Source organism: Phyllobates terribilis, unplaced genomic scaffold, assembly GCF_046119375.1.
Source record: "Phyllobates terribilis strain yellow unplaced genomic scaffold, ASM4611937v1 Scaffold_143__1_contigs__length_4665640, whole genome shotgun sequence".
In the NCBI taxonomy this organism is placed as follows: Eukaryota; Metazoa; Chordata; class Amphibia; order Anura; family Dendrobatidae; genus Phyllobates; species Phyllobates terribilis.
The window spans coordinates 3,876,897-3,896,805 of record NW_027362903.1 but is presented as its reverse complement, the minus strand read 5'-3'; the positions used below and the strand labels follow the sequence as shown (position 1 = coordinate 3,896,805).

The 19,909-nt window shown below is 50.1% G+C and overlaps 1 protein-coding gene across 8 annotated transcripts in view; it reads right to left on the bottom strand.

The window, feature by feature from the left end:
- LOC141206900 (inter-alpha-trypsin inhibitor heavy chain H3-like) overlaps positions 1-19,909 on the bottom strand; it is a 395,905-nt gene that overhangs the window by 41,851 nt on the left and 334,145 nt on the right. For 6 of the 8 annotated variants that reach the window (XM_073664270.1, XM_073664273.1, XM_073664271.1 and 3 more), the window contains 2 exons: positions 12,243-12,356; positions 11,893-12,058 (listed from right to left, as the gene is read on the bottom strand). In XM_073664270.1, the coding sequence (XP_073520371.1) occupies positions 11,893-12,058; positions 12,243-12,356 (280 nt within the window). The remainder of the gene's footprint in view (positions 1-11,892; positions 12,059-12,242; positions 12,357-19,909) is intronic. The other 2 variants (XM_073664275.1, XM_073664276.1) reach the window with 1 other exon arrangement.

Sequence of the window (19,909 nt, the reverse complement as noted above, 5' to 3'; positions counted from 1 at the left end):
CTATTCATAGAGACCTCTCCCATCTATGTTATCTTAATTTTGGGCCCTTTATTGAACAACTCCATACAGACCACGGTTGGCAAGTTAGAACTGTAAGATTCACTACGTGAACCACTGGTGTTTTGTGGAAAAGCACATGTACACTGCGTTCCAAATTATTATACAAAAAGTGTTTAGGAGTGATAAGGGAAGAATTTGTTTGTTTGTCAGTTAAACTCATTGATGGTGATGTGTGTCAGGGCTCTTTATATCACTGTAAGCAATTGCAGACACCTGTGCTAATTAGTTTGGCAGGTGTGTCCAATGAAAGGCAAGACTACTTAAGAAGGCTGTCCCACATTATTAAGCAGCCTACATTTTCTGCCAAAATGGGAAAGAAAAAGGATGTGTCGGCTGCTGAGAAGCAACAAATTGTGGAGTGTTTAGGTCAAGGCATGACTACAATCAACATTGTGCGATGATCAGGATGAAGTGTCTTGGCAATCAAGAAGTATGTAGCTGATTCACAGTACACACGTGTGCGTGCTGATAAGGGCAAATTGAGGACTCTTTCCTACAGGCAATTACGTCAGGTTGAAAGAGCAGCGGCAAAAAAGCCTTGTCATAGCAGCAGACAAGTTTTTGAAGCTGCTTGTGCCTCCAACGTCCCCCGAACAACAAGATGCAGTGTCCTTCAGAGGTTTGCAGCTGTACATACGCCATCCTGTCGACCTCCTCTATCCACTTCACACAAGCAGAAACGGCTCCAGTGGGCCAAACATTACATGAAGACTGATTTCAAAACTGTTTTGTTCACGGATGAGTGCCGTGCAGCGCTCGATGGTCCAGATGGATGGAGTGGAGGATGGCTGGTTGATGGACACCCCACGCAAACACGGCTACAGCGCCAACAAGGAGGAGGTGGAGTAATGTTTTGGGCTGGAATCATGGGGAGAGAGATTGTCGGCCCCTTTAGGATCCCTGAAGGCGCTAAAGATGAACTCCATAATGTATGTGGATTTTCTCAAACAGCACTTCCTGCCATGGTTCAAGAAGAAGAACCGTGTATTTCACAGCAAGATCATTTTTCTGCATGATAATGCACCATCTCATGCTGCACATAACACATCTGCATCTCTGGCTGATATGGGCATAAAAGGGGACAAACTTATGGTGTGACCCCCATGCTCCCCTGACCTCTACCCCATTCAGAACCTCTGGAGCATCATTAAAAGGAGTGTCTATGATGGCGGGAGGCAGTTCACATCTAAGCAACAGCTCTGGGAGGGTATTCTGTCCTCATGCAAAACAATTGAAGCAGAAACCATCCAAAACCTGACAAATTCAATGGACGAGAGAGTTCAGAAGCTCCTTTCGAACAAGGGGTCCTATGTGAAAATGTAACATCACCTAGAATAAAGTTTTGAGTTGAAAACTGTTTGATTTCAGTTTCTAACAACCTGCTAATGCTTATAATTTCAAAAATGACCATTTTTTTGGTCTTTATTAAAATGAAAAGGTTGATCGAAAAGTTTGGGGGATCTAAGAGTGTGGCAACCCAGTAGTCATGATTACTTCGAATTCTGACAATATGAGGGTCATGCTGCAGGTAGTGCAGCAAGAAGGCACTTATGTGCCTTGCACATCTCGGAGCCCCAAAATTATTTTCCGGGCTAGATGCAGCTAAAAATTATTTTTAATTTTAAATCTGGTGAAGCTTATTATAGATGGCCTAATAGGATCAGTGCTGCACACTGCTACAAAGCCCAAATTATTTTCCAGTCAAGATACAGATAAACATGATTAGTAATTTGAAAGCTTAAAACGGTTGGTAGGGTGATTTTAACCAATCATCAAGCTTTTACTCTCCCCAGGATGACACAGGGGTAGAAAAGTCGTTTCGGATCCATGATTTGTTCATCTTTATGAACGTGAGTCTGTCTACATTATCAGTGGAGAGCCGCGTGCGCTTATCTGTCAGCACACCACCAGCAGCGCTGAACACACGTTCAGACAGAACGCTGGCTGCGGGGCATGACAAGATCTCCAAGGCGTAAGTGGCTAGCTCCGGCCATTTATCCAGATTGGAAGCCCAAAAAGAGCAAGGGTCCAGTGACACAGTCGTGGCTTCAATGTTTACTTGGAGATACTCCTGTACCATCGTCTCTAGGCGTTGACTATGTGTCAGACTTCTTGTCTCCTGTGGCCTTGCAAAGGATGGGCTAAAAAAGTGGTGAAATGATTCCGCAAAATTGATGTTACCAGCAGATACTGTGGTTCTGTTACGGTTTGAGTGCTGAACACTTGACGGTCCCACGGTTGGCAAGTTAGAACTGTGAGATTCACTACGTGCACCACTGGTATTTTGTGGAAAAGCACATGTAAGATTCTGCAACAGTCTCTGCTGATACTCCTGCATGCATGCATCCCTTTCTATGGCAGGAATAATTTCTGCAAATTTACTTTTGTACCGGGGATCTAACAGTGTGGCAACCCAGTAGTCAGGATTATTTCTAATTCTCACAATTCGAGGGTCATGTTGCAGGTAGTGCAGCAAGAAGGCACTCATGTGTGTTGCGCATCCAGGAGCACCAAGTCCCTGTTGTGTTGGTGGCGAGGTAGCAATCATGCTTCCTTCCTCTGTCCTCTCCCCCCAACCTCGCACAACAGAAATGTGATCAAGGTCTCCTTCATCTGATGAGTCTTCCATCAGTTCGTCCTCCACTTCTTCCTGGGCTCCTGCACCTTCCTCACTAGTTTGGCTGCTACCATGCGCCCTGGTAAAATCATCTCCCCCACCCTCACATGCCTGCCGCCTTGGTGCTGCCGACCGTCTGGACCTTGCAGATGTTAGCCCTTCCGCATACAACTCCTCCTCCTCTACTTCCTCCACCTCCTCTTGTGCCACCACCTGACTCCGAATTCTGTTTAACATGTGCTCCAGTATGTAAATCACCGGAATAGTCATGCTGATAATGGCATCGTCAGCACTAAACATCTTCGTCGCCATTTCAAAACTGTGCAGAAGGGTGCATAGGTCCCTGATCTGAGACCACTCCTCCAGCGTGATTTGCCCCACCTCTGAATCTCGTTGGCCCAGGCTATACGTCAGAACGTATTGCACCAGGGCTTGTCGGTGCTGCCACAGTCGCTGCAACATGTGCAGAGTTGAATTCCACCGGGTAGGCACATCGCATTTTAGCCGGTGAAGTGGCAGGCCCAACGACTTCTGTAGAGATGTAAGTCGCTGAGCTGCGAGATGCGAACGGCGGAAGTGAGCACACAGCGACCGTGCCCTCTGCAGAAGGCCATCTAGTCTGGGATAGTGGGCTAAAAATTGCTGGACAACCAGGTTCAACACGTGAGCCATACAAGGCACGTGTGTGACATTGCCCCGGCGAAGGGCCGCACCCAGGTTTGCAGCATTGTCGCACACGGCCTTCCCTGGTTTCAGGTCCAGTGGAGACAACCATTCATGAAATTGGTTCTCCAGAGCTGACCACAACTCCTCAGCTGTGTGACTCACATTTCCCAGACATTTCAATGTAAAAACCGCCTGATGACGTTGAGCCCTACTGCCAGCATAGTAAGGAGGTGTGCAGGATCCCTTCTGCGCAGTTAGAAAGCTTGTGGCATGACCAGACAGGCTTTGGGTGCAGGTGGAAGACCGAGAGGAGGTTGAGGAGGCAGAAGCAGTGGAGGAAAAATGACATAAAGAGGATTGACGCACAACTCGTGGGGACGGCAAGACTTGGACAGCAGCCCCTTGTCCTGCTGTCACCATAGTTACCCAGTGCCCAGTCAGCGACATGTAACGCCCCTGTCCATGCCTACTCGTCCAAGTGTCTGTGGTGAAATGCACCCTGTCACACACAGAGTTTCTCAAAGAAGCGGTGATGTTGTGTGCGACATGCTGGTGGAGCGCAGGCACACCTTTCTTTGAGAAGTAGTGCCGACTGGGCATCTGGTACTGGGGCACTGCGACGGACATAAGGTCTCGAAAATCCTCTGTGTCCACCAGGCGGAAAGGCAGCATTTCTGTAGCCAAGAGCTTGCAGATGGTGAAATTCAACCTCTTAGCTTTCTCATGGCTAGGAGGAAATGGTCTTTTACTTGTCCACATCTGAGGGACCGAGGGCTGGCTATTGTGCTTAGACGGGGTTGATAAGGGTGTCCCCGGCAAACTGACGGTCTGTGAGGAAGATGCAGGCGGACATGTTAGGTTGCCTTGATCCAAAGGTGGTGCTATCGATGTCGGACAGCGCTCAAGACCAGCTGGTGTTACTGACGCACCCCCTGGGCCATATTCTTTAGGGGAATACCCGGAGCCGGATCAGATGGGGGTTGTAGTCTCCGAGTGGCTGTGACCCGGTCCGTGCCCAGGGTGTCAAGCTCAGAGTATGTGGCAGTCCTACAGATGTTATAAAGTTCTTTATGTCGACTACGCCACCCGTTGTATTGCGGTCACTACGGCCGCCGCTGCAGCAGGGTCCGCTGAGGCTGATGGTGTTGGTGCAGCTTTTGATAGTATAACCCCCAACGGGTGGGGTATAGCCTCAGGGGGTCAGGTGCAGAGGATGGGGGTTGTGGTGGTGCAGCATAGATGGTAATTAAAGACAGAGTCGGGTTGTGCAGTTTAGGGTATTTACTTACTGCTGATGTTCCGGTCACTCCAGCTTCAAGTGACCACCCGAGCCGTGCTGCGTCCACCAGGTCCTGGATTCAGCCAACCCCCAAGCAAGTCCGGAGCGTGACCCTGAGCCCTCCTTCCTGTCCTGTCTTCTGGCCGTCCCCACCAGGGATCCACCTAGGTCCAGCTCCCTCGGGCCTTCTGTTGGGAGACCCTTGGCCTTGGGTTCCCTGACCCTTCACGTGGTTTGCCTTCAGGGTGGATGTGGTGGGTGGCCGTGGCAGATCCTGCCCACGGCCTCCGGTCTCTGGCTAGGGTGTGCTTTAGCCCCCACCAGTTTGGGATCCGGTACCCAGTTGCCAACTCTTCACCCGGTGATGGACTTTGGGTTCTCAGAGTCCTTTTCTTTCACCCCCTCTTTCTTCCTTTCTCCTCTCTCTCTCTCTGGGGCTGCTCTGCTCTTCTGCTCTCCTCCTCTGGCTTCTCACAGACTGACTGACTGTGGCAGACTGACCCTGATCTTAGATGGTGCCCACCTTAAATACTCCCTCTATGTGTGAGCTCAGGTGACCAGCACCCAATGAGCTCCTATCTTTACCCAGGCTGCTCCCCCTATCTGCCCCTACACTACTGGGATGTACCACCCCCCTCCCACTCCAGCCAGGAACAGACTCGGTCGTACCTGCACATTTCTAAGTGGGAGTACCGTTGGTCTGTTCCTCGGAAATGGGATGTGTGTAGTGCATGCAGCTCTCTGGGCTCAGTTTCACACTCCATCCTTACCCGGGAGTGGAATATCACACCTCTGGGTTGAGGTGCAATACCCCTGTAGCAGCCGAATCCTCAGGGTGCTACATTCCCCCCTGGTAAACCACAGCACGTCCTCGGGCTGTAAGAGATAAACATCCACAAACATACATTTTTTTTTTTTTCATATAAACAACATAATAAAAACATATAAAATATCATATATATATCAGCATCATCATAAAACTTTTCATATTAATAACATTCTCGTCGCCTCTGGCTCCTCCTCCGGTCACTGTGCAACGTGTGACCGGGTAAAGTGCGACAGTCTTTGGAACTCGTGGCTTTCCTATAAAACCAGTAGGGGGCGCTTTAGGACGCGCAACTATTTACAAGGGATATGGCCGCTCTCAGTCCTCGGCCAGGTATTAGGGAGGAATGACCGCTCTCAGTCCTCGGTCAGTGGGATTAAGGGAAATACGGGTAAACAGTTCACACTTGCTGGTCCCAACGGGGACTATATTATCAGCAACAGTTTCTTTGGTACCCCTACGGGTAACTATATACAGCTTCTACTCTGCCGTACTCAACGACGACGTCCTCCTGCTCTTTCTTTGTGGTTACCTTTAGCTTCAGACCCGTCCGGGTCCTCTTGTTCTTCCTCCTCACACCGCAGCTCTTCCTCCGTCAGGCGATGCACATGGAGGGCGTAGGGTCCTTTGGCACACTTGTGCCGGGTAAAGGTGACCTCGTCCCCGATGTAAAGGTCACGACCTCTGTGTCCCTCCGGTAGGTGGGACTCAACGTCTCTCCTGGTCACGAAGACGTCGCCTGGGGTGCGGTGATCTCGGATGAAGCCCCACCCGTGCTGCATGTTAAACTTGATCACAGTCCCGGTGGTGCGGGGACTATGCGCTGCACGGGGGTCTCTCCTGGCCCGGCTCTTCTGCTCCGCGCTCCTTATCTGGGCTTGTTGTTCCCGGACCCGCCTCTCTCTCCGCTCTCTCTCAAAGACCTCGAGCTGCTGGCGGCAGCACTCTGCACGCTCCGCTGCGGCTGCCCGAGTCTCTTGAGTGAACCCCATGAGATCTTCTCCGGTGGGGTCCCACTCAAACTGCGCTTCTGCTAGCGGGGGCGAGATCCTCTTAACGGGCTTTGGAGCCGGGATCAGGGGTTCACACATGGGCCTTGCCCTCTTTTGGAGCTCTTGTTCGTAGTACTCCCTGGGCCAGACAAAGGGCTGCCCGTCCGGCCATATGTGTTGGGCGAACAGATCTTCTCCCAGATGCGGCACTTTAGGTTTTATGGGCGCGGTGGTGGTGGCGGCGCCCGGGTTGCCCAGGCCTTGCGGCCAGGCCTGGGGCACCTGGAAAGTGAAGGGCACCGTAAGGACGGCGGCGCCCTGGGCTACTTGGCCCTGCGACCAGGCCGGTGGCTCCGCGGAGGTAGGGGGCGCTGTTGGTATTGCGGCGCCCGGGGGTACTAGGCCTTGCGACCAGGCTGGTGGTACTTCCTGCTTGGTCACGCTCGGGGTCGAGGCGTGTGACGTCACAGGGGTCGCGGCTGCGGCTTCCGGTTGAGGCCTAGTCTGTGGCGGTGACGTTGCGGTTACGGGCACGGCAGGGGGTACTTCGGGCTCTGCGACGGGGAGCTGGGGCAGGTACCCGGTTTCCCGGTTTGGGGTAGAGACGTCCCCTTTACCTGCCTCCTTTCGTTCGGCTCCCTTCTCGGCGCCGTCTCCGGCCCTGAGTCCTCCTGCGCCATCCTCAGAGGCGGTCTGTCTCCTCGTCTCGGGTGGCGTGCTCCGCTGACGGGTTCTTGTCTGCTGGGCCATCTCACGGCTCCACTCCGCCAACGTCTCTCGCTGTACCCGGGCCATCCTCCGTGCGAGGCCCTCCAGCGCAGTCTGTGCACACTCCCGATCTCGGGGGAGCTGTGCCAAGACCTCCACTAAGCCTAGTGGGGTCGTTGCTTCTAGCAGGCTCCTGACCAACGGGTCGGTGCTGCTCTGCTCTCCTCTTGTTGTCTCCAGCAGGCCTTCTGGAGTGGCGACCGGCAACAGGCTCCTGACCACTGGGTCGGTGCTGCCTGGAGTGGCGGCCCGCATCAGGCTCCTGACCACTGGGTCGGTGCTGCCTGGCTCTCCCTCCATCTCCGGGTAAGCTTCTTCTGGACTCAGCTCTAGGCTTCTTGTCTCCGGGTGCGCTCTCTCCAGACTGCTCCAGGCGACACCCATCTTTGTTCTCTTGTTCTCAGTCCTCCCACTTCGAGGGCGGTCCCGGGGCCACTTGGTGATTGTCAGCTCCAGGGGCAGTTCTTTCACGCTGACAGACACCTCTAGCATCACAGTCTCTGTTGGTGGGGGCGGTTTCCACTTTTGGCGCCATTTTCGGTCCTGGCCCACGATGGGAGGTGGCCTCTTGCCACCCTCTGGCACGCCCATAATGGCGTCCGCTCTTCCAAGGCGGGAAACCTTTGGAAATGGCGGGAATCGTCTCCCAGTGGCGGGAAACTCTGCAGATGGCGGGAAAAAGCTGTTAATGGCGGACAACCGGCGGGAATCGACCTGTGATGGAGTCCGATGGCGGGGACCCTCCGGAACCGGCAGGAGACTTCTTTTTGAGGTAAACTCGTTCTTTTCTTCAGGCACGCAGTACCCGGTTGTTGTGGGCACGTAATCCTGCCGACTACGCCAAAGTTGACGCACCCCCTGGGCCATATTCTTTAGGGGAATACCCGGAGCCGGATCAGATGGGGGTTGTAGTCTCCGAGTGGCTGTGACCCGGTCCGTGCCCAGGGTGTCAAGCTCAGAGTATGTGGCAGTCCTACAGATGTTATAAAGTTCTTTATGTCGACTACGCCACCCGTTGTATTGCGGTCACTACGGCCGCCGCTGCAGCAGGGTCCGCTGAGGCTGATGGTGTTGGTGCAGCTTTTGATAGTATAACCCCCAACGGGTGGGGTATAGCCTCAGGGGGTCAGGTGCAGAGGATGGGGGTTGTGGTGGTGCAGCATAGATGGTAATTAAAGACAGAGTCGGGTTGTGCAGTTTAGGGTATTTACTTACTGCTGATGTTCCGGTCACTCCAGCTTCAAGTGACCACCCGAGCCGTGCTGCGTCCACCAGGTCCTGGATTCAGCCAACCCCCAAGCAAGTCCGGAGCGTGACCCTGAGCCCTCCTTCCTGTCCTGTCTTCTGGCCGTCCCCACCAGGGATCCACCTAGGTCCAGCTCCCTCGGGCCTTCTGTTGGGAGACCCTTGGCCTTGGGTTCCCTGACCCTTCACGTGGTTTGCCTTCAGGGTGGATGTGGTGGGTGGCCGTGGCAGATCCTGCCCACGGCCTCCGGTCTCTGGCTAGGGTGTGCTTTAGCCCCCACCAGTTTGGGATCCGGTACCCAGTTGCCAACTCTTCACCCGGTGATGGACTTTGGGTTCTCAGAGTCCTTTTCTTTCACCCCCTCTGGGTCTTTCTTCCTTTCTCCTCTCTCTCTCTCTGGGGCTGCTCTGCTCTTCTGCTCTCCTCCTCTGGCTTCTCACAGACTGACTGACTGTGGCAGACTGACCCTGATCTTAGATGGTGCCCACCTTAAATACTCCCTCTATGTGTGAGCTCAGGTGACCAGCACCCAATGAGCTCCTATCTTTACCCAGGCTGCTCCCCCTATCTGCCCCTACACTACTGGGATGTACCACCCCCCTCCCACTCCAGCCAGGAACAGACTCGGTCGTACCTGCACATTTCTAAGTGGGAGTACCGTTGGTCTGTTCCTCGGAAATGGGATGTGTGTAGTGCATGCAGCTCTCTGGGCTCAGTTTCACACTCCATCCTTACCCGGGAGTGGAATATCACACCTCTGGGTTGAGGTGCAATACCCCTGTAGCAGCCGAATCCTCAGGGTGCTACATTACCACCTCCAAAGAAAATGATGACCTGCCAATCACGCTGGCTGTTGCGGGTAAAGAGGTGGCAGGTCTGCGCCCCAAAACAGGTGTGACTGCTGTCCCCCCAGTCACAGAGGATGAAGAGGCCGCGGATGCACAAGATATGGCAGACGGTGGTTGGCCCGGCCGGCTAGACCGCATTGTAGCACACTGAGCTTCCCACTGCAACTTATGCTTCATGTCCATGTGCCGGTTCATGCATGAAGTACTCAAACTATGTATTTTTTGGCCTCTACTTAGCTTTTGCTGACAAATGTTACAGATAACACGAGTTGGGTCATCTTTATCGATCTGAAAAAATGCCCAGGCTATGCAAGGCTTAGCACCCATGCGACCTGAAGAGCCACCACGACTTGTGGTGAGAGGCAGAGTTGTGTTTGAGGATGCAGTTGTTGACGTGCTTCCAGTACTACGTCTCTGTCCAGGAAGGCGCAACCTGACCTCGTCGTCACTAGCATCTTCCTCCACCTCCTCTGCTGACCTCATCTCTTGGCTGACTGTGGGTTGACAGTAAGTGGGATCTCCGACCTCATCATCATCACCCTGTGCGTTATCACACCCGTCGTCCTCAGAGCCAACCTGTTCCTGCCCTGACAAAAAACTAAAGTTGTCGCTCCAATCAGGTATTTGAGTCTTATCATCGTCTTCCTCATTGTCTCCACCAACAGGAGTTACAGTTTGGGAATGAGGGTCTACATTATGGTCAGAACCTTCTGCGTCTGGTCCTGGATCCGACTCATAAAGATTCTGGGCATCAGTGCAGATCATTTCCTCGTCTGGATTCACAGAAGCGCTGGAGTCGACCTCTGATTCCCAGGCTATAGTATGAGTAAACAGCTCTGCAGACTCAACCATCTGTTCTACCTCATACTCAGACGGGCAGCTGGAGATTTGGGAGCTGTGAGGAAGCAAGTGCGATTTGGGTGACACCTTTGAGGACTGGAGTATTTGTGATGTTGAAGTTGATGTGGAGGAGAGCCCACTTAAAGGAGCACTTGATATCCGTTGAAGCACCTGCTGTTTTTGTGCCTCATCTGGAATTTGTAGCGATTGGCGTGGCCGTAAGAAAGGGATCTTATCACATTGTCCGCTAAAAGAAGTAGACATTTTAGTTTGGCTGGAAGATGGTCTTTCTTCTGCACCTACCCCACGGACACAACCTTTTTTCCCCTTCCCAACACGCCTATTCCCCTTTCCACCAGCAGCAGGCCTTTTTCCACTCATTTTGGTGGTTAACTAATTCACAACTCTGGAGTTGTTTGCACAAAAAAACAATGGATGGTAACCGAGCAGAGCTGAGTGGCCAAACTGTGGTATTAGGCCAAAACTATTGGCTGGGTTAGATGCAGAAAAAAATTATTTTTAATTTGCAACCTGATGGAGGTCAGTATAGATGGACTAATAGACCAAGTCCCACACACTGCTAGGAGCCCAAATATTTTTTCAGAGCTAGATGCAGAAAAAAATTATATTCAGTTTGCAACCTGATGGAGGTCAGTATAGATGGACTAATAGAATGATGCTATGCCCAAAAGATTTTACTTCACTAGGTGCAGTAAAAAAATTGGTATTCTATACACAGGTGGTATATCTTGCAACACAGATAGGCTACTCCACTGACTAACACACTCTGCAATAGGCCAAAAAGGATTAGCTTTGCTAGATTCAGCCAAATGCTGTGAAAAAAACTTGCACAGCACTGGCACAGACCTGCCTGGCAAAAACTGATAGGAACTGATGTAACCTAGTCCTGAAAAGGACTCCAATTACAATTAGTCTTTACTCCCACAACCTATCTATTTAAGAGCACAGACCTGCCTGATAAAAGTCGTAGGAAATGCTGTAACCTAGTCCTTAAAAGGACTGCAATCACAACTATTCCCTACTCCCAAGCTATCTGTATATTTGTGCGAAAATTGGCTTGAAATTAACAAGGTATAGCGCACACAGCAACAGCGGTGCCGTCTAACACGCAGCTGCAGCAGTGAGAAAATGGTGGCGACGGGGAAAATGGCTTGGTCTTATAGGGCAAGGACATGTGACATACACTGCCAATCACACATGCCCTTGCTTGTGTGAAAAAAAGCACTTCGCTCCGTGTGTGCGCTGCTGATAGGCTGACAGACTGCACCTCCCCACTGCAAATGCGGGAAAGAGAAAAAAAAATGGAGATCTTCATTGTTCCTGCAGAGATCCATCCCCTGCCCCTCCCCCCGCCCCGCTGTACACTCAAACTGCGTATTAACATTAATTTTCATCATTACTGAGAAAAAATCCAGTTATGATTTTGGTGCACGAACAGTTATCGAACATAACCTCGAACAGCCGAATTTTTCTCAAATTGTTCGTGTTCGCCGACCGGCTCGAACACCGCCCAAAACAGCTCGAATTTGAGATTGGCGAACAGTTCGAGTAGAACAACGCTCATCTCTAGTTTTGATGCCTTCAGTGTGAATATACAATTTTCATAGTCAAGAAAATACAGAAAAACCTTTAAATGAGAAGGTGTGTCCAAACTTTTGGTCTGTACTGTATATATATATATTGTCTCTATGTAATCCACAGAGGTGGGCTCCGCTCGTGGTGGTTTTACCTCAGTCCTGGTGGCACCGATGCCCATGGGTACACCTGCACGTCTTCCCCTTTGGTCACTGTGATGTTTTCAGCCGTCACCTCCATGGTCATCGTCTTCTTATGGACGAGTCCAATTCTATCAAAACCGCTCTTATTTGCTGCAAGTTTCCCATTAATTGTGATCCCTGGAGTGGAGATAATGGACAATATCCCATTAACATCAGCAGAAATGTTGCCAAAATCGGTTACAATATAATAATGTATCAAATATTAACCCCTGCGCCACCAGAGACCAAGATAGTAGATATTTCTCTCTAAATATCCCACACCACCAATCCTGGCACTATCTGTATGAATCATCTGCTTTACCTCTGACTGAATTGTGGAATAAATTTATAATCGTATCAGGAGGATCAGAAATTCTAAGACAAATCTTCTCCAAGACTGCGGAAACGCTAATAAGCAGGGAAGACGACAAGCAACCTGCAAAAAAGAGCAGTGAAACATGGAGAAGAGCTGACAATTAACACAATTCACTGCTGGTTCAGTGGGAAATGTAGACAGTATCTTATCATGTATCTCTGTATACAGGGAGCTCCCCCTAGTGGTGGATACAGACAGCATCTTATCATGTATCTCTGTATACAGGGAGCTCCCCCTAGTGGTGGATACAGACAGCATCTTATCATGTATCTCTGTATACAGGGAGCTCCCCCTAGTGGTGGATACAGACAGCATCTTATCATGTATCTCTGTATACAGGGAGCTCCCCCTAGTGGTGGATACAGACAGCATCTTATCATGTATCTCTGTATACAGGGAGCTCCCCCTAGTGGTGGCTGCAGACAGGATCTTATCATGTATCTCTGTATACAGAGAGCTCCCCCTAGTGGTGGCTGCAGACAGGATCTTATCATGTATCTCTGTATACAGGGAGCTCCCCCTAATGGTGGCTGCAGACAGGATCTTATCATGTATCTCTGTATACAGGGAGCTCCCCCTACTGGTGACTGCAGACAGGATCTCATCATGTATCTCTGTATACAAGGAGCTCCCCCTAGTGGTGGCTGCAGACAGGGTCTTATCATGCATCTCTGTATACAGGGAGCTCCCCCTAGTGGTGGCTGCAGACAGAATCTTATCATGTATCTCTGTATACAAGGAGCTCCCCCTAGTGGTGGCTGCAGACAGGGTCTTATCATGCATCTCTGTATACAGGGAGCTCCCCCTAGTGGTGGCTGCAGACAGAATCTTATATATCTCTGTATACAGGGAGATCCCCCTAGTGGTGGCTGCAGACAGAATCTTATCATGTATCTCTGTATACAGAGAGCTCCCCCTAGTGGTGGCTGCAGACAGAATCTTATCATGTATCTCTGTATACAGGTAGCTCCCCCTAGCGGTGACTGCAGACAGAATCTTATCATGTATTTCTGCATACAGGTAGTTCCCCCTAGTGGTGGCTGCAGACAGAATCTTATCATGTATCTCTGTATACAGGGAGCTTCCCCTAGTGGTGACTGCAGACAGTATTTTATCATGTATCTCTGTATACAGGGAGCTCCCCCTAGTGGTGGCTGTAGACAGAATCTTATCATGTATCTCTGTATACAGGGAGCTTCCCCTAGTGGTGACTGCAGACAGGATCTTATCATGTATCTCTGTATACAGGGAGCTCCCCCTAGTGGTGGCTGTAGACAGAATCTTATCATGTATCTCTGTATACAGGGAGCTCCCCCTAGTGGTGGCTGCAGACAGAATCTTATCATGTATCTCTGTATATTGGGAGATCCCCATAGTGGTGGCTGCAGACAGGATCTTATCATGTATCTCTGTATACAGGGAGCTCCCCCTAGTGGTGGCCACAGACAGGATCTTATCATTTATCTCTGTATACAGGGAGCTCCCCCTAGTGGTGGCTGCAGACAGAATTTTATCATGTATCTCCGTATACAGGGAGCTCCCCCTAGTGGTGGCTGCAGACAGAATTTTATCATGTATCTCCGTATACAGGGAGCTCCCCGTAGTGGTGACTGCAGACAGTATTTTATCATGTATCTCTGTATACAGGGAGCTTCCCCTAGTGGTGACTGCAGACAGGATCTTATCATGTATCTCTGTATACAGGGAGCTCCCCCTAGTGGTGGCTGTAGACAGAATCTTATCATGTATCTCTGTATACAGGGAGCTCCCCCTAGTGGTGGCTGCAGACAGAATTTTATCATGTATCTCCGTATACAGGGAGCTCCCCCTAGTGGTGGCTGCAGACAGAATTTCATCATGTATCTCTGTATACAGGGAGCTCCCCCTAGTGGTGGCTGCAGACAGAATCTTATCATGTATATCTGTATACAGGCAGCTCCCCCTAGTGGAGACTGCAGACAGGATATTATAATGTATCTCTGTATACAAGGAGCTCCCCCTACTGGTGGCTGCAGACAGGGTCTTATCATGTTTCTCTGTATACAGGGAGCTCCCCCTAGTGGTGGCTGTAGACAGTATCTTATTATGTATCTCTGTATACAGGGAGCTCCCCCTAGTGGTGGCTGCAGACAGAATCTTATCATGTATCTCTGTATACAGGGAGCTCCCCCTAGTGGTGGCTGCAGACAGGATCTTATCATGTATCTCTGTATACAGGGAGCTCCCCCTAGTGGTGGCTTCAGACAGAATCTTATCCTGTATCTCTGTATACAAGGAGCTCCCCCTAGTGATGGCTGCAGACAGAATCTTATGTATCTCTGTATACAGGGAGATCCCCCTAGTGGTGACTGCAGACAGGATCTTATCATGTATCTCTGTATAAAGAGAGCTCCCCCTAATGGTGGCTGCAGACAGAATCTTATCATGCATCTCTGTATACAGGTAGCTCCCCCTAGCGGTGACTGCAGACAGAATCTTATCATGTATTTCTGCATACAGGTAGCTCCCCCTAGTGGTGGCTGCAGACAGAATCTTATCATGTATCTCTGTATACAGGTAGCTCCCCTAGTGGTGGCTGCAGACAGTATTTTATCATGTATCTCTGTATACAGGGAGCTCCCCCTAGTGGTGGCTGCAGACAGAATCTTATGTATCTCTGTATACAGGGAGATCCCCCTAGTGGTGGCTGCAGACAGAATCTTATCATGTATCTCTGTATACAGAGAGCTCTCCCTAGTGGTGGCTGCAGACAGAATCTTATCATGTATCTCTGTATACAGGTAGCTCCCCCTAGCGGTGACTGCAGACAGAATCTTATCATGTATCTCTGTATACAGGGAGCTCCCCCTAGTGGTGGCTGCAGACAGTGTTTTATCATGTATCTCTGTATACAGGGAGCTTCCCCTAGTGGTGGCTGCAGACAGAATCTTATCATGTATCTCTGTATACAGGGAGCTCCCCCTAGTGGTGGCTGCAGACAGGATCTTATCATGTATCTCTGTATACAGGGAGCTCCCCCTAGTGGTGGCTTCAGACAGAATCTTATCCTGTATCTCTGTATACAGGGAGCTCCCCCTAGTGGTGGCTGCAGACAGAATCTTATATATCTCTGTATACAGGGAGATCCCCCTAGTGGTGGCTGCAGACAGAATCTTATCATGTATCTCTGTATACAGAGAGCTCCCCCTAGTGGTGGCTGCAGACAGAATCTTATCATGTATCTCTGTATACAGGTAGCTCCCCCTAGCGGTGACTGCAGACAGAATCTTATCATGTATTTCTGCATACAGGTAGTTCCCCCTAGTGGTGGCTGCAGACAGAATCTTATCATGTATCTCTGTATACAGGTAGCTCCCCTAGTGGTGGCTGCAGACAGTATTTTATCATGTATCTCTGTATACAGGGAGCCCCCCCTAGTGGTGGCTGCAGACAGAATCTTATGTATCTCTGTATACAGGGAGATCCCCCTAGTGGTGGCTGCAGACAGAATCTTATCATGTATCTCTGTATACAAGGAGCTCCCCCTAGTGATGGCTGCAGACAGAATCTTATGTATCTCTGTATACAGGGAGATCCCCCTAGTGGTGACTGCAGACAGAATCTCATCATGTATCTCTGTATACAGGTAGCTCCCCCTAGTGGTGGCTGCAGACAGAATCTTATCATGCATCTCTGTATACAGGTAGCTCTCCCTAGCGGTGACTGCAGACAGAATCTTATCATGTATTTCTGCATACAGGTAGCTCCCCCTAGTGGTGGCTGCAGACAGAATCTTATCATGTATCTCTGTATACAGGTAGCTCCCCTAGTGGTGGCTGCAGACAGTATTTTATCATGTATCTCTGTATACAGGGAGCTCCCCCTAGTGGTGGCTGCAGACAGAATCTTATGTATCTCTGTATACAGGGAGATCCCCCTAGTGGTGGCTGCAGACAGAATCTTATCATGTATCTCTGTATACAGAGAGCTCCCCCTAGTGGTGGCTGCAGACAGAATCTTATCATGTATCTCTGTATACAGGTAGCTCCCCCTAGTGGTGGCTGCAGACAGAATCTCATCATGTATCTCTGTATACAGGTAGCTCCCCCTAGTGGTGGCTGCAGACAGTGTTTTATCATGTATCTCTGTATACAGGTAGCTCCCCCTAGTGGTGGCTGCAGACAGTGTTTTATCATGTATCTCTGTATACAGGGAGCTTCCCCTAGTGGTGGCTGCAGACAGAATCTTATCATGTATCTCTGTATACAGGGAGCTCCCCCTAGTGGTGGCTGCAGACAGGATCTTATCATGTATCTCTGTATACAGGGAGCTCCCCCTAGTGGTGGCTTCAGACAGAATCTTATCCTGTATCTCTGTATACAAGGAGCTCCCCCTAGTGGTGGCTGCAGACAGAATCTTATCATGTATCTCTGTATACAGAGAGCTCCCCCTAGTGGTGGCTGCAGACAGAATCTTATCATGTATCTCTGTATACAGGTAGCTCCCCCTAGTGGTGGCTGCAGACAGAATCTTATCATGTATCTCTGTATACAAGTAGCTCCCCCTAGTGGTGGCTGCAGACAGTGCTTTATCATGTATCTCTGTACACAGGGAGCTTCCCCTAGTGGTGGTTGCAGACAGAATCTTATCATGTATCTCTGTATACAGGGAGCTCCCCCTAGTGGTGGCTGCAGACATCTTGTCATGTATCTCTGTATACAAGGAGCTCCCCCTAGTGGTGACTGCAGACAGAATCTTATGTATCTCTGTATACAGGGAGATCCCCCTAGTGGTGGCTGCAGACAGAATCTTATCAGGTATCTCTGTATACAGAGAGCTCCCCCTAATGGTGGCGGCAGACAGAATCTCATCATGTATCTCTGTATACAGGGAGCTCCCCCTAGTGGTGACAACAGACAGAATCTTATCATGCATCTCTGTATACAGGGAGCTCCCCCTAGTGGTGGCTGCAGACAGAATCTTATCATGTATCTCTGTATACAGGTAGCTCCCCCTAGTGGTGGCTGCAGACAGAATCTTATCCTGTATCTCTGTATACAAGGAGCTCCCCCTATTGGTGGCTGCAGACAGAATCTTATGTATCTCTGTATACAGGGAGCTCCCCCTAGCGGTGACTGCAGACAGAATCTTATCAGGTATCTCTGTATACAGAGAGCTCCCCCTAGTGGTGACAACAGACAGAATCTCATCATGTATCTCTGTATACAGGGAGCTCCCCCTAGTGGTGACAACAGACAGAATCTTATCATGTATCTCTGTATACAGGGAGCTCCCCCTAGTGGTGGCTGCAGACAGAATCTTATGTATCTCTGTATACAGGGAGATCCCCCTAGTGGTGGCTGCAGACAGAATCTTATCATGTATCTCTGTATACAGGTAGCTCCCCCTAGTGGTGGCTGCAGACAGAATCTCATCATGTATCTCTGTATACAGGTAGCTCCCCCTAGTGGTGGCTGCAGACAGAATCTTATCATGTATCTCTGTATACAGGTAGCTCCCCCTAGTGGTGGCTGCAGACAGTGTTTTATCATGTATCTCTGTATACAGGGAGCTTCCCCTAGTGGTGGCTGCAGACAGAATCTTATCATGTATCTCTGTATACAGGGAGCTCCCCGTAGTGGTGGCTGCAGACAGAATCTTATGTATCTCTGTATACAGGGAGATCCCCCTAGTGGTGGCTGCAGACAGAATCTTATCAGGTATCTCTGTATACAGAGAGCTCCCCCTAATGGTGGCGGCAGACAGAATCTCATCATGTATCTCTGTATACAGGGAGCTCCCCCTAGTGGTGACAACAGACAGAATCTCATCATGCATCTCTGTATACAGGGAGCTCCCCCTAGTGGTGGCTGCAGACAGAATCTTATCATGTATCTCTGTATACAGGTAGCTCCCCCTAGTGGTGGCTGCAGACAGAATCTTATCCTGTATCTCTGTATACAAGGAGCTCCCCCTATTGGTGGCTGCAGACAGAATCTTATGTATCTCTGTATACAGGGAGATCCCCCTAGTGGTGGCTGCAGACAGAATCTTATCCTGTATCTCTGTATACAGGGAGCTCCCCGTAGTGGTGGCTTCAGACAGAATCTTATCCTGTATCTCTGTATACAAAGAGCTCCCCCTAGTGGTGGCTGCAGACAGAATCTTATCATTTATCTCTGTATACAGGGAGCTCCCCGTAGTGGTGGCTTCAGACAGAATCTTATCCTGTATCTCTGTATACAAAGAGCTCCCCCTAGTGGTGGCTGCAGACAGGATCTTATGTATCTCTGTATACAGGGAGGTCCCCCTAGTGGTGGCTGCAGACAGAATCTTATCATGTATCTCTGTATACAGGGAGAACCCCTAGTGGTGGCTGCAGACAGAATCTTATCATGTATCTCTGTATACAGAGAGTTCCCCCTAGTGGTGGCTGCAGACAGAATCTTATCATGTATCTCTGTATACAGGTAGCTCCCCCTAGCGGTGACTGCAGACAGAATCTTATCAGGTATCTCTGTATACAGAGAGCTCCCCCTAGTGGTGACAACAGACAGAATCTCATCATGTATCTCTGTATACAGGGAGCTCCCCCTAGTGGTGACAACAGACAGAATCTTATCATGTATCTCTGTATACAGGGAGCTCCCCCTAGTGGTGGCTGCAGACAGAATCTTATGTATCTCTGTATACAGGGAGATCCCCCAAGTGGTGGCTGCAGACAGAATCTTATCATGTATCTCTGTATACAGAGAGCTCCCCCTAGTGGTGGCTGCAGACAGAATCTTATCATGTATCTCTGTATACAGGTAGCTCCCCCTAGTGGTGGCTGCAGACAGAATCTCATCATGTATCTCTGTATACAGGTAGCTCCCCCTAGTGGTGGCTGCAGACAGAATCTTATCATGTATCTCTGTATACAGGTAGCTCCCCCTAGTGGTGGCTGCAGACAGTGTTTTATCATGTATCTCTGTATACAGGGAGCTTCCCCTAGTGGTGGCTGCAGACAGAATCTTATCATGTATCTCTGTATACAGGGAGCTCCCCGTAGTGGTGGCTGCAGACAGGATCTTATCATGTATCTCTGTATACAGGGAGCTCCCCCTAGTGGTGGCTTCAGACAGAATCTTATCCTGTATCTCTGTATACAAGGAGCTCCCCCTAGTGGTGGCTGCAGACAGAATCTTATATATCTCTGTATACAGGGAGATCCCCCTAGTGGTGGCTGCAGACAGAATCTTATCATGTATCTCTGTATACAGAGAGCTCCCCCTAGTGGTGGCTGCAGACAGAATCTTATCATGTATCTCTGTATACAGGTAGCTCCCCCTAGTGGTGGCTGCAGACAGAATCTTATCATGTATCTCTGTATATAAGTAGCTCCCCCTAGTGGTGGCTGCAGACAGTGCTTTATCATGTATCTCTGTACACAGGGAGCTTCCCCTAGTGGTGGTTGCAGACAGAATCTTATCATGTATCTCTGTATACAGGGAGCTCCCCCTAGTGGTGGCTGCAGACATCTTGTCATGTATCTCTGTATACAAGGAGCTCCCCCTAGTGGTGACTGCAGACAGAATCTTATGTATCTCTGTATACAGGGAGATCCCCCTAGTGGTGGCTGCAGACAGAATCTT